Consider the following 14818-nt stretch of genomic DNA (forward strand, 5'->3'; position numbering starts at 1 on the left):
AAAAACCACCTCCGAGAGTCTAGGACGCTAAGTGGGGGCAGAGCCTGGATGGCGAGGCCGTATACCGGCCTCTTTGGGGGCGTGACCCAACAGGGCAAGGTCTATTGAAGGGGTGGGGCTCTTTGCTGTGGGGTCGCGTTCCCAGGGGTCGCAGAGGGACCTTTAGTCCAGGATTGAACACTGGGCTCCCGGGTTTAGTCTTGGGGTGGCGATAGGGGAAGGTGGGCTGGCCCGGCGTAGCGTTCTCGCTCCGGCAGGTCTGCTTTGGACGCCGAATCTGAGCAGATAGGCGGTGTCGCGAGCGTGACGTAATCGCTAGGCGCCGTGCGAAGCCGGAGGGAGTCTTGACCTCTCAGCGTGCGGAGCTTCTCCGCAATGCTGCGGCTTGTTCGGCTCGGGGCGCGGGCCTGGTTTCCGTCCACGGGCTGCCGGGTGAGGCCAGTGACGGGGGCGGGATCGGAGGACAAAGGTCACAGGGTCCAGGAGTAGTCTCTCACTGTCGCCCACCGTTTACAGGGCCTGAACGCAGTGGCGGAAGAGGCAGTGCAGTCGCGGGAGAAGCCAGAGCCTGTGGCGAGTGCGGGTGAGGTTGACCGGGTAGCTCTAGCTGGGGTGGCTCCCGGGAGCTTTAACCCTTGTTCCTGACTCTTGACTTCCCAACTGCTTCAGGTCTCCAGGTACCAGTGCTGCGCAAGTGCGAGCTCCCGATACCTGCACACCGGCGTCCGGTGCAGGCCTGGATCGAGTCCCTGCGGGGCTACGAGCAGGAGCGCGTGGGTCTGGCTGAATTGCACCCTGACGTTTTCTCCACGACGCCCAGGTGAACGAGACAAGAAATGGTGAACTGAGTGACAATGGGACGATGAACGCGGGTTTAGGAATCAGGCTGACCTGGGCTTGAGCCTCATTTTCTCCCCCTGTCGAAAGGGGATGATGGTTTTCCCTGCTGCAGAATGGTGAAGTTGAAAGCTGAGAGGTAACATCCTCTAGGCGGTTAAGGACGCAGAGCCTCTTTCAAATCCTGCCTTTCCCCCATTGTGCTTTAGTGTCTACAATCTGTCAAACATGAAGAGGTTGCTGTGATGATAAAATGAGTTAATTCTGGCACATAATAAGTTTTATAGAAATGTTGATTATTGTTGCTGTTAATGGTTTTTGCAAGGATTTAGACAAATGTCTAAATCCTCACTGTGTGTCCGGCACAGCCTATTTACATGTTAGCTAACTAGATCTTATAACCCTAGGAAGGGGTTCTGCTACCCTTATTTTGTAGGTAAGGAGACAGCACAGACAGGTTAAAAAATTTGTCCAAGGTCATACAGCTTGTAAGCTTCAGAGCCAGGATCTCAACCTCACTCGGGCCAACTCCCAGGCATGCGTGATTGCTTGCCCACGTGTACGATGCCTCTCCGTGTGCGTGGTGTCTGGCGAGTAATAAGTGTTATTAATTTGTTACTCTTACTGTTATTTGAGTGGTTTGCCCCTGCCTGTACAGATTTCTAATCTAGTAGAGGGTAACCAAAAAAATTTAAAAACAACATATTTATTCTGTAAATACTTATAAAGCACCTACTATGTGCCAGATTCCATTCTAGGTGCAGTGATTGAACACTGATGTTGCTTACAGTCTAGAACAGGGGTCAGTAAATATTTTTTCTGTAAAGGGCCAGATAGTAAATATTTTAGGCTTTGCAGACTATCACATCTCCATGGCAACTACTGATATCTGCCAATGTAGTGCAAAAGCAGCTGTAGGTGATACATAAACAAATGAGCATGGCTATGTTCCAGTAAAACATATTTACAAAAAGAGGCAGCAGGCCAGATGTGGCCTACCAGCCATAGTTTTACAGACCCTGACAGACTGGTGCTCTGACAGCTGTGTCCAGTGTAGCCACATAACATGTGATTTAAATTCTTCTGGTAGCCACAGTTTTAAAAACAATAGGAAGAAACGAATGAGATTGATTTTGGTCATATGTTTTATTTAAACTGTTATAGCTAAAATATTGCCATTTCAGCATGTGGCACTGGCCACATTTTAGGTGTTCGGTAGCCACACATGTGGTCATTGTCTACCATATGAATACAAGGCTGAAGAGTCAAACCAGTTTGTAAAGAAAGTAGCATTAAGTAAGCTGTCGTTGTAGGAAAGGAGGAAGGTGCCAGGGGGCCCCTTTGGGAGATAATGTTTAGGCTGAGACCTGTATGCTGACAAGGAACCAGCCAGGGGAAGAGTATTTCAGACAGAAGAAACAGCAAGTGCTGGAGGCCAGACTCTTTCACAGAGTGGAATGGAGGGGGGAGTAAAAATGGTGAGACCCGGGGTCAAAAAAAAAAAAAAAAAGGCTAAGGTGGATCACACAGACCTAGAGGGGGAAGGGAGGAGCCTGGGTTTTCATCTAGTAGGCAGGGGCTGTGGGAGGGTTTTAAGTGGAGGCAGACCTCTTGTGTATTCTTCCTCCACAGGCTGGATATCCTGCATCAGGTCGCCATCTGGCAGAAGAACTTCAGGAGAATTGTAAGTGTTTAGAGTGGGGTATTGTGAATATCCTGAGTGGGATGAGGTGGGCCAAGGAACCCTCGTGTGTTTTCTTTCTCAGGCACATCTTCTCTGACCTAAGCATTCACTGGTGGGTCATTTGCTAGGCATTTTCTGAACACCTACTGTGCACTGGGCATTGTGCTAGTGGATGAGACAGGAGAGATCCCTGCCCTCATGAAGCTTACAGTCCAGTTGGAGAGGTGAACGTGAATCAAGTAGTCATTCCTGTAAATGTATAACTAGGGAAGTTGTTCCATAGAAAGGGGTATTTAACCTCAGAGGTACAGTAAGAGTAACTAGGTAAAGAGGATAGTGGGGTTAGGGTGAAAACAGCCCAGTGTGGCCTAGAGGTCAGCAGGAGCAATGGTGAGGATCTTGGATTTTATGCCAAGATCATTGAAGAAGCCACAATCAGTCAGGATCTGTCTACCTTCCATCTGCCCACCTCAGAAGCCCAGTGAGTTCTCTCCTTGCCCACACCCTCCCTGGCTCCCTAGGATTGAAGTCATCAGCCTGGCATTGAAAGTCCCTCATGATTCCCTATCCTGCACCTCTCCCTCATACTCTCTAGCCATGACTTTCCTCAAGTTCCACCTTCCTTTCAATTGTAGCCACATTGAAATCATTAAAAAATACTGAACAGCTACTGTGTGCCACACAGCAGAGCACCTGTCTTCCGAGGCCGATGTTCTGGAGTGGAGGATGGAACTTCTGATTCCTTTATCCTTCCCTCAGTGCTCTGTTCTTGTCCCAATGGAACCCCCATCTCTGTGCCTCCAGTCTGGCTCCCCAGTGGCAAGCCCATCTGCCCAGTCACTCTTATAATCCTGGACTTGGTGCCTTTGGCTTAGATGACATCTGCCTCATAAACCTAACCCCCACAGAGCTATGCCAAGACCAAGACTAGAGCTGAGGTGCGGGGTGGTGGCCGGAAGCCCTGGCCACAGAAGGGCAGTGGGCGTGCAAGGCACGGCAGCATCCGCTCACCTATCTGGAGAGGAGGTAAGCTGGCAGGGTGGGGAGGAGGCTCCAGGATAACTTAGGGTCTGGGTGTTTCTTTACACACATCTGGCATGATGTATTGTTGGTCCCATTCCCTCTTCATCAGCCCACCTGGGGTGGGGCTGGAGGACTCAGATCCACACACCTCGCTGCCCACGTGCAGGCAGAGATCTGAGATCATCCACTTTTCCCCATCCTCCCAATCTCCCAGACCCCCCCACCCCACCCCCTGGCCAGCACTGGCCTTAGCCTCTCTCATCAGACTGTGGCCACAACCCCTTTTAACCCCACCTCCCACTTCACCTCTCCTGGCCCACACTTCACATAGCACCCAGAGGGATCTTCCTAACCCTCCCAGCTCCTGTGGTCTTTGTATGTATATGAGCTCCTTGCCTTGGCATTCCAGGCACTGGTGGCTGCAGACCCCATTCTGTATAGATGGCACCGACTTAGAGTTATGTCCCATTTGCCTGGCCAACTTGCTCATCCTTTGGATATGTTTGAGCCATGCTTTCTCCAGGAAGCCCTCCCTGACTTCCTTTAGATTCCTGCCCGCCACCCCCCCCCCCAACACACACACACACACACACACACACACACACAGGTCCTGTGCTGCCATGCCCAGCCCCTATTCCCTCTGTGGTCAAGCCTCTGTATGAATATGAATGGTGCAGGGGCACGGGTCCTTTCATCTTGTTCCCTGCTGCACTCCCAGGGCCACACTCAGTAGAGGGTGGATGCACAGGGAGACAGCCCTCACTCAGAGCTTGATGGATAAAGAAACAGGCCCACGGAGGTGAAGTCACCTGTCTCAGGTGATGCCCAATCAGGCCTCACCTCTCCATTCCTACCAGAGGCCCTGCCCTCTTTGCTGGAGTTGAGCCTGGCTGCTGGCAGCCTCCTCACCCTCACCCCCATACCTTCCATTGGGGTTAATAGTTGACCACCAAGTCCAGCTGAGGCCTTCACCTGTTTACACACCTCTGTCCCCACAGGAGGTGTTGCACACGGCCCCCGGGGCCCTACAAGCTACTACTACATGCTGCCCATGAAGGTGCGGGTGCAGGGCCTCAAGGTGGCACTGACTGTCAAGCTGGCCCAGGTATAGCCCTGATCCCATTGGGAACCACTAGGGTCCTGGGGGTGTGGGCTGAGGGCTGGGGAGCACAGAGGGCTCTGGTAGCTTGGGACACCTGTCCTTTCCTTCCACCAGGACAACCTGCACATTGTGGACTCCCTGGAACTCCCAACCGCAGACCCTCAGTACCTGAAGGAGCTGGCTTGCTACCGCCGCTGGGGGGATTCTGTGCTCCTGGTGGACCTGTGAGGATGTGGGGCAGAGTTGGGAGTGAGGGGCTGAGCTCCATCCTCTGCAGGGCTCACTTCCTGGCCTCTGTTTCAGAGCACACGAGGACATGCCTGAGAACATCGTGACAGCTGCATTGGGGCTTAAGACCTTCAACCTGGTCCCAGCTGTGGGTGAGTAAAGGGCACCGGTCCACCCCCAGGTCGCCAGGGAGTGCACAGGTCAGTTCACATCCTGTATCTGCCTTTTAGTCACCTAGTGGTCTTCGATAGTGACCACCCTTACTGACCCTCAGCTGGCCCAAACAATGCATCCGGAGAATGTTGTTTTCCTTAAATGTTCTAATACCACATTTGTCCAAGCTTGGGTCACAGTGCTGGGAGTGGAGTGAATGCAAGGGCCACTGGTTATCCCCACCTGGCTCCTCACTCAGAGAGGCAGAGAGGCAGGAGCAGGCCTGTCCTGAGCACATCACACCCATCACCAAGCTGGCTGACCCTAGAGCTCTCTCCCACTCTCTTGATCCCGTGTCCTGCTGCCCCCAGGTGGCTATGCAAGGGAGTCTCACAGGCATCTTGGCTTCTGCTTCCTTCCTGTGGCTTAGGCCCCACCCCACACTATCACCCTCCACTCCAGTCAGTCAGCTCACCCAGTTGGCTCTGTCTTTAAACATATCCAGAGTCTGATCACCTCTTACCATCCCGGGCCAGCCCCCTGCCTGGATCAGCATAGCCTCCTCTGCCCTCATCCTGGGACAGTTGTGCCCCAGCCGCCAGAGGGTGCCTCTGTGAGCTCCGGAGTCTGTGCACATCCATCTCTTGCCCACAGCCTTCCATGGTTCCCACTGCACTCAGAAAGGGCCCACGTGCTCCCCAAGACCCACCAGGTCCTGCGTTGTCCCATTCTTGCCCTCCCTTCCTCCCTTTCTCCCCTCACTCACTAACTGCAACCACACTGAGTACACTTAGTACATTGCTTTTATTCACCTGCTCTGTCTTTGGTCTCTACCCATCCACAGGAGTATGAGGTGGGAATCGTGGCCAAGCAGAGGGCAGAGTTGAGCACGTAGGAGGCTGTCACTTAGAAGTTGATGGGTTGAACCCTTGCTCAGGGTTTCCCAGCGGTAGGCTGCTGAGCCAGGGTTTGACCCCAGGCTGTGGGGCTCTCGACCCCATGCCAGACCATGGTGTCTCTCTAAGGGGGAATGCTCCTGGGAGGATAGATAGAGGCTCCGATGTGGGGTACAGACCCACCTTGACTGCACTCCCTGCCCCCCAGGCTTGAATGTGCACAGCATGCTGAAACACCAAACGCTGGTCCTGACCCTGCAGACTGTCGCCTTCCTGGAAAAGAAGCTGCTCTGGCATGACTCACGCTACACGCCCCTCTACCCCTTCCGCCTGCCCTACTGTGACTTCCCCTGAGCCCCCACCCTGTGCCCCAGGGCCCATCAACTGCCTTCCTTTCTACACCGTTCTCTATACCAGACACCTGCCCTGAGCCAGGCCGAAACCCTGGCCAGTTTGGGGGCCTTGTGCCCACCATGCAAGAGCAGCAATGCCCAAACTCCCAGTAGGAAGCAGAGGCCATGAAGAGTGGCTGGGCCGGCCAGGCACCCTGACTGGGAAGAGAGCCTGATCAAGCTCCTGCCCAATTCTCTTTTGTTTTTAAGATAAACTTTACTTTTTAATTACAGAGGAGAACAGCAGCTCATTGCCATGTTGTGAATAATTCCATCTGGCAAGGCGGGCTCTCTGCCCAGTGCTGGGCACCGCCCGCAGCTCTCTCCTCAAGGGTCGACCTCAGTACTATTTACAGAAGTGACCCAGAATCAAATTCCCTAGGGTGATTCAGCCTCCAGGAACTCACAGAGGAGCAGGAACACTGCCCTTCCCTGGGAAGCTGCTCCTGGCACCTCCCGGCTCCCAAGTACTGTCATATACTTGCTTTCCTGGCAAGGTCTGTGGGTCCATTTGTTAGGGTTCTTCAGTGCGATGTGCAGGCTTGATTCCACAATTAGATGCCATATGCAAACTGGAGCTTCTATCACAGGTTTCCCTGAGCACAGACTCAGAATCAGTGTAGTCAGTAAATGAGAGAATAAACACATTAAAAAAAAAACCAAAAACATCAAGCTGGTATGCTAATTTTTTAGTCTGCTGATGGTATTTGTCTCCAATTTAATTTTTTAATAGCCATAAAACAGACTGTAAAATAATGTGGCCAGTTTCTTTGAAGTCAGCCAGAATGATCATTTGCATGTGTGAGCCCAGCCAGGCCAGGCAGCCACAGTGACCACCCATCAGCTGGGCTGTCCCTCACCAAAAACATCTCTGGAATGCCTCTTGGGAGGGACTTCAGAGCTTGAAACACATTCTTTGAAAGTCCTCATTGGACATAAAATTTGACCCTTAAAGCTCCAGATTTGACTAAGTTAAAAAATCACTTGGACCCAGTGGTAAGAAGGGGTGTAGAGCCTGAGCAGGACATGCTGTGTGGCCTCAAGCCAAACTTGCCTGCCCCGCCCCACACTCCCCCCACCCCCCCTGCCCCGTGCTGCCGGCCGGCCCTGTGCAGCATCAGGGCCTAAAGTAAGACCCAGCTGTTACACTAGGCTAGCACCTAGCTAGTCTACTCAACTGGAAGTCATAGGGCCCAGTTGTTGACATCACAGCCATCAGGAAATGATAAGACTGACCCCTGCCCAACAGATTTTCAAGAAGTGGGCCGGAAACTTTTCCTGTACTAGAATCCCTCAGCCAGATCAGAATGGGAAAAAGCATTGAAAAAAAAGATCTGACATCTAGAACACACTTTTCAATCATTGGGGGTCGGGGGGAGTGAGTGCTCAAGCTGCCATAACAGTACCACAGGTTGGGAGGGGCCGATGACAAATGTATCAGCTCATAGTTCTGGAGGCCGGAAGTCCAAGATCAACCCATATGTCGGAGAATCTGTCCCATACTGAGCCCCTAGCTTCTGGTAATTTGCTGGCAGTCTTTGACTTGTAGATGTATCACCCCAATCTCTGCCTTCTTCAAATGGCATCTCCATGTGTATGTGTCTGTGTCCAAGTTTACCCTTTTTATAAGAACACCAGTCATGTTGGTTAGGGCACCCTAATGACCTCATCTTGACTTGATCATTTTCAGAGACCCTATTTCCAAGCAAGGTCACATTCATAGGTACTGGGAGTTAAGAATCTCTTCCTATCTCCCTCCCTTCCTTCCTTCCTCCATTCCTCCCTTCCCTCTTCCCTTCCTCTTTTTCAGGGAGGAAAAACACCTGAACCCATGGCAGTATGTAAGGGGAGAGTTGGAGCTGTGACAACTGTGAAAGCTGGCACATGTGGCTTCATCATATGCCCTCTTTGCTGTTGCCTGTGGTTGAAAATCTCTATAATTTAAAAAAGCCCTTAAAAAGAGAGATGGGTGAAGACATTTTTTCAGGAGGAGCTATTGCTACCTACAAGTCCCCATCCCACCCTCTTGGGACAGAGGCTAACCCAGAGCCCAGAGAGGGAGGGGACTTCACATTTTTAGAAAAGTGTCCTTTGTTACGGCCACCAGGACTCAGGCTAGGAAAGCTGTGATCTGACTCCCAGGAAACCCAGAGGGTAAGAGGCAGGCAGTTCTGATGGTGGAGCCAGGGGGTCTGCATATTGGTGCTCAGTCAACCTGGAGACCCCCTGGGAGGGGCAGCATCCCAGGGCCTGGAGAAGGAGCCACAACCCAGGTCAAAGATGCCTGAACCCAGCAGAGAGGAACCCAGGAAAGAGCTCCTACTATGTGTATCCACCAAATCCACCAGGGGGCGCCGCTTTAACACAGCTGCATCATGGGCAAACCCATCAGCCAAGGAGGAACTGCCTTGTCCCCTCTCCCTTCCTCTCTGCATCTGGGCAGGAGGGACCCAAAGGCTGGTGAAAGGGATCAAGGCAAGCAGGAAGAAGGTCAATGGCAAAGGGACCAAACCCTTCTTTCCCACTGAGGTGGCCAGCCTGAAGATGCCTGACCCAAGGCTCCCATCAGACACCCAGTCAAGTTTAGAAATTGGAATGTAACGATGACCTGGGCCTGAGTTCCTGGGTAGAATTCTCAGCCAAGGTAGGGCAAGATTCCACTAGAGAACAAAGCGATGGAAGGAAAAGCAAAGTTGTTCTGGTGACACCCAAACTTCATGAATTCTTGCTTAATACTCTAGGGCCACTAGGGGAGCTGTAATACCAGTATGAACAAGATCTGTGGGAACCCAGAGGAGGAAGCATGTATTTCTGCCTCTACGTAACGTTAAGGTGGGATTCTCAGAACTGAGTCCTAAGGAAACACAGTAAATATTACCATCTGTTCTCACTCTGCACGTGGCTATGCTGAGCACTGCACACGAATCGTCTTACTGAAACCTCCCATCCTTTGAGGTATGTGTTATCCCAATTCTATGGCTGAGGCCACTAAGGCACAACCAGGGAAAGTGGCTTGCTCAAGGTTACAGCTTGTGGCAGGCGCTCTCAGCACTAGGACTGACCACATCCCCTTCACACTTGCTGTCACAGGCAAACCCCAGCTTCCTATGCTGCAGGACTGTGCTGGGCTTGTCCACCAGGAATGTCAGAAGGACTGGGGAACCACAGTGAGATACCACTTCCCACCCATTAGGGTGGCAATATTCATAATAACAAAACATAAAATAAGTATTAGCAAGGGTGTGGGAAAATGGGAACCCTTGAACCCTTGCCAATTGCTGGTGGGAATGTAAAATGGTACAGCCACCGTGGCAAAGAGTCCGGCAGTCCCTCAAAAAGTTAAACATGAAATTACCATGTGACCCAAAATTTCACTTCCAGATATATACCCAAAAGAACTGAAAACATATTCACACAAAAACTTGTACCTGACTGATAAGTGCAGCACGATTCATGATACCCCAAAGGTGAAAACAACCCAAATTTCTATTGACCAGTGAATCGATGAACAAAATGTGATATCTACATGTAATTGAATACCATTCACTATAAACAGGAATGAAGTATACCAGGAGAATTGAAAACAGGGAATCCAAAAGATACTTGTATATCAATGTTCATGGGAGCATTATTTACAATTAGCCAAAGGTGGAAAGAGCCTAAACGTCCACCTAGAGATGGATGAATATACACATGTTATACTGAATGTATATCCTCACAATGGAATATTATTCACCCCCCCAAAAGGAAAGAAAGGCTGACACATGCTACGACATGGACAAATCTTTATGGTAAATATTCTAAACATCATGCTGAGTAAAAGAAGTCAGACACGAAAGGCCACATGTTGCCCTGACAAGTGTGGCTTGCGTGGTAGAGCATCCTCCCACAGAGGGGAACGTCACCTATTCCTGGTCAGGGCACATGTATGGGTTGTGGGCTGGTCCCCAGTTGGGGTATGTGCAAGGGGCAACTGATCAATGTTTCTCTCACATATTGATGTTTCCCTCTCCCTTTTCCTATCTCGAGAAATAAATAAAATATTTTTCTATCACATCAGAATCTCTGATTTGTTAAAAAGATTTTGTTTTTATAGTTAGAGAGAGGGGAATGAAGGAAAAAAGGGAGGGAGAGAAAAATCGATGTGCAAGAGAAATACCAATTGATTGCCTTTCTAATGTCCCCAACTGGGGACCTGGCCTGCAACCTAGCCATGTGCCCTGACTGGGAATTGAACCAGTGACCTTTAGGTTCACAGGCCAGCACTCAATCCACTGAGCTATACCAGCCAGGACAAATGAATAAAATATTTTTTTAAAGATCACATACTGTTTAACTGCATGTATATGAAATGACCAGAATATGTAAATACATAGGGAAAGAAAGTACATTAGTGGTTGCCAGGGGCTGGGAGAGGAGGGATGGGGAGGTCCTAGGTTTCTTTTGGCAGTGAAAATATCCTGGAATTACATAGTGGTGACAGTTGTATAAGACAGTGAATATATGAGAAAACGCTTAAAAGGTAAAAATGTGAATTTTATGTTACATGAATTTATATCTCAGTGTCACATAAATATGAAATCAGTGCAGCTACTATGGAAAGCAGTGTGGATATTCCTTAAAAAATTAAAAACAACTACCATATGATCCAGCAACTCTACTTTTTGTCTATTTATCTGAAGGAAACAATATCACTACCTGGAGAAGATATCTGCATTATTATAGTAGCCAAGACATGGCTGAGCATCCAGGGACGGATGGATGGATAGAAAAACATGTTCACACATACACAATGGGATGTTATTCAGCCATAAAAAAAAAAAAAAAAAAACCTCTTGCTGTTTATAACAACATGGATGGGACTTAAAGAAATTATGCTTAGTGAAGTAAGTCAGACAAAGATAAATATTGTATGATCTCACTTGTATGTGGAATCTTTAAAAAAAAACAGACAGTGCAGATTGGTGGTTGCTAGAGATGGGGTGAGGGGGTGGGGAATTGGTTGAAAGAGGTCTAAAGGTATAAACTTCCAGTTATAAGATAAATAAATGCTAGGGATATAATGCACAGCATGGTGACTTAAAAATTATATATATGAAGTATTGGGGAGTTGACATTTCTGGAGCAGCCTTTACCCAATGAGGCACAGGATTGGTGGAGCCTACCCATCACCTAAAGTTCCCCAGTGAGATGAACTCCAGGTGTCCCCAAAGGGGAAATCTCCTGATGCTTACCTTTGCTGTCTCCCTTCCCTGGTTCCCCATGCCCCAGGTGTTGCCTGGGATCACCTCCCAGACCACCTGCATGCCAACCTTATGAGTAAAATGCTCTGGGAACCTTTTGTAAAAGTGGTGGAAAGGGAATTCTAGGCTGGAGGAACAGCATAAGCATAATGCTCAGAGACAAGAGAAGTTCATTTATTCCACAAGACAGGTTCCCTGCCTTTCTGGAATTCACAGGAATGGAGGTCACAGACCACAAACAAGTAAATCAAAGAATTTCAGCAAGTGAACGAGGTTTTAGTAATGAACATGTTAGTACAATGAACAGAAGTAAACAGGGTGTAGCCCAGGGTGTAGGGGCAGGCTATGTCGGGGATGAGAAGAGGGCATTGCAGGCTGAGGCAACAGCAAGGTGGCCATGCCAGAGCGCAGAGTGAGGGGAGAGCAAGCAGGATGCCATGGAGTTGGGCATAGATACTTCTGCCCTGTGCTAATTCTTTGGTCTGCCTGAGACTGCCCAAAACCCTGGAAGAAGCCCTGCCTTTCCTGGCAACTATAGAAAAGGGCTGGGTGCCATGTGCTTCCCTTTTCCCTGAAAAAAAAAAAAAAAAAAAAAAAAGCCCTAACTGATGTGCCTCAGTAGGTTGGGCATCGCCCTGCAAATTGAAGGGTCGCCTGTTTGATTCCTAGTCAGGGCACATGCCTGGGTTGTGGGTCAGTCCCCTGTTGGGGTGCATGTGAGAGGCAACCAATTGATGTTTCTCTCTCACATTAATGTTTCTCTCCCTCTCTCCCTCCCTTCCCCTATGTCTGAGTAAAAAAAATAAAATCCTTAAAAAAATAAAATAAATAAAATTCAAAGGAAAATATGCAAAAGGAGTGTAAGATGGGAAGGTACATTCTCCTTCTGCCAACCTGCCCCTCATTACCATCCCATCCTCACTCAGGAAACAGCCCTCCATCCTCCCCAAGTCTCAGAGAACGACCCCAAAGACTCATCCTTGACTCTGCTCTGCCCTGTGTCCTAGCAACTCCAGCTGGCTCTGCCACCAAAAGAGATGCCAAACTCCACGACTTCTCCAACGCCACTGTCCCATCTGGGCACCGTCATTACTTGCCTGAACCAGAGCAGTCGCGTCCTCTCCTGTCCATCTTCCACCCTGTCCTCCCACCCCCTGACTGGAGCTCTTGTAGCCTCAGAAGGGTGCCTGTAAATACCTGAGTCAGGGCTGGCCTGTCCCTTCTCTGCTCAGTACCCGCTATGGTCCCCACCTCACTGACAGGAAAAGCCAAAGTGCCCCACCACTCCCCAAGCGGACAAGCACCAGCATGCTCTGCCCAGCCCCATCTCCTCTCCTCCAACTCCCCTCCTTCCCCCCTACTCCGCAGCCACAGTGGCCTTCTGACTTCCTTAAGGCGGTTCCTACAGTGTTCCCAGCCTGATATACTACCTTCTTAATATTATCACCGTTCCCTCTTCACCTCCCTCTGGTTTTTGCTCACATGTTACCTCAGTCTTTCCCAGAATACTCTAAAGGTGCATTAATCCTCCTATTTCCTTTCCCCTTCCCCGCTATATTTTTCCTCCTAGCACTAATAACAAGCTAACAATTCATCTTTACTTTTATCTCTTGTCTGTCGTCCCCACTAAGACCATCTCAGCACAATGGAAAAAATTTTTGTCTGTCTTGAACATGCGCAGTGGTGTGAAGAGAGAACCACAGTTTTCTGGCTGCAGTGGGTACCTAGGCCACGCAGTGGAACTATCGCCGCTAGTACTGCGATTCAAGGCCAAGGGTCGCGGTGATGTGAACCATAATAAAAACCCGCCGGAAAATAACACCCGTGTAGGATTTTCCCAGAGCCTTGGAGGGGCAGGGACATCCCCAGTTCCTACTCTGCACCTTTGCGCCATTCTGGGCAGGGTGGGGTGGGGGGTGGGAATTTAGCACCCTCCACGTGCCCCCACCCCGCCCCACCCCAGGAAGAAAGATCCCCGTGGAAATTCCTCGGGAACCATCGGGGCCAGGGGAGGGGGGGCATGGATGACGAGTGATTCGTAGCCCCATCCCCCCGAGGAAGGGCGGGGGCTTCCCCGGGCCCTCTCCCTTCCCCTTCTGTTTGGTGAACCCCTGGCCCCTTAGAGGTCTCCATGGCGATGCAGCGTGCTCCCCACAACAGGAAGGCTTGGGCGGCGCAACTTGGCACCCTCCGAGACGCCAGAGTCTCCAGCCTCCACGTGGTAGATGACGAGTCCTGCGGTCCGGCGCACGGGCTGTGACTTCGGGGATGCAGGACGTGGGGGCGGCCTCTAGACGGGTTGGGTAGATGGGTTGGGCGTGGGCCCTTATACGCCCCCATCACCGTAATGGAACCAGCCCGGACAAAGCTCTGCACACATTTAATTCTAGCGTCTGGGGTTCGAGTTTCGGAATTCAAGTTTTGGCATTCGAGTTTCGAGAGCCGCGAGTGCACGCAGGCATTTGAGCGTCCTCATGTCCCCGTCCCACTTCGGAGTCTAGGAGCTGCCTCAGTTTCCCTTAGAAAGGCAAGGCCTGGAGCACCTACCCTCCCCCCTCTAGGTGCGCTGCCTCCGTTTCCCGCGGAGCCTGGGAACGGCAGCGGGGAGCTCCGCGCGCTAGCACCACGCGGCTTCCTTCCCCTTTCTGGAAGCTGCAAAGACGCCCCCGCGGCCACTACCGAAAGGGGAAGCGAGGCCTCTGGAGTTGGGGCGCTCTTCGGTGGGGGGATACGGATCTCGGGATGTGACGATGCCTGCATGTGACGCGGAGGGCGCCTGGAGGTGTCTGGGCCTGCTCTCGGTTCCCGCTGGGACCAAACATGCCCTTTCGGGGAGGGACACACTTGATGGAAGTTGCCCCGTGAGGATTCCCGGGCCCCCACTTCAGCGAGGGATCATCCACTTGGTTCAAGAGGTCTGCAGGCGCTGGGTAGTCAAATCCTCCCTCAGCTCAGAGCCTCAGTTTTCCCCTCTCTAGAATGGGCACAATAACAGTCCCTCGTGTTCCAGGCTAGTTGTCAGCTCAGCGTAAACGCGGAGTAAAGATGAACACGGCCCGAAAACCAGACCCTCCGGGGTCCGGAGCAGCTCCCGAATCACTGCCACCACGGTGGCCTCGTTGCTTCAACTGGGGAATTCCGGCGCTCCAGCGGCTAGCAGCTAGCGGCTAGCTAGGGGGCAAAAACGCGCAGGGGCGAGGCACCACCCCAATCAGGAAATGCCAGAGCCCTCGCTCCGTAGGGGGAAGGCGCGAGGTTTC

General features: G+C 51.1%; 1 protein-coding gene across 2 annotated transcripts; it reads left to right on the forward strand.

The window, feature by feature from the left end:
• The first annotated feature begins 292 nt into the window (after positions 1–292).
• Positions 293–9641, forward strand: MRPL4 (mitochondrial ribosomal protein L4). Of its 2 annotated transcripts, none has more exons than XM_036032314.1 (9): positions 293–432; positions 517–583; positions 670–820; positions 2470–2521; positions 3430–3547; positions 4543–4649; positions 4761–4870; positions 4950–5026; positions 9057–9641. In XM_036032314.1, exons 1-9 carry the CDS (start codon positions 376–378, stop codon positions 9074–9076), a joined length of 759 nt encoding a protein of 252 aa, XP_035888207.1. In that variant the 5' UTR covers positions 293–375; the 3' UTR covers positions 9077–9641. The 2 variants fall into 2 exon arrangements, with proteins under 2 accessions (XP_035888207.1, XP_028375530.1); XM_028519729.2 differs by lacking the exon at positions 9057–9641 and adding an exon at positions 6132–6578.
• The last annotated feature ends 5177 nt before the right edge of the window (positions 9642–14818 follow it).

This window comes from Phyllostomus discolor, chromosome 8 (genome assembly GCF_004126475.2).
Source record: "Phyllostomus discolor isolate MPI-MPIP mPhyDis1 chromosome 8, mPhyDis1.pri.v3, whole genome shotgun sequence".
NCBI lineage: Eukaryota > Metazoa > Chordata > Mammalia > Chiroptera > Phyllostomidae > Phyllostomus > Phyllostomus discolor.

What these genes read in the sequence shown, in the direction of transcription:
- MRPL4 (XM_028519729.2), top strand. Translation starts at nt 376, where the DNA reads ATGCTGCGGCTTGTTCGGCTCGGGGCGCGGGCCTGGTTTCCGTCCACG. An exon ending in TGACTGTCAAGCTGGCCCAG is followed by an intron (nt 4,650 to 4,760) that starts GTATAGCCCTGA and finishes TCCTTCCACCAG; the next exon opens with GACAACCTGCACATTGTGGA. An exon ending in CAACCTGGTCCCAGCTGTGG is followed by an intron (nt 5,027 to 6,131) that starts GTGAGTAAAGGG and finishes CCTGCCCCCCAG; the next exon opens with GCTTGAATGTGCACAGCATG.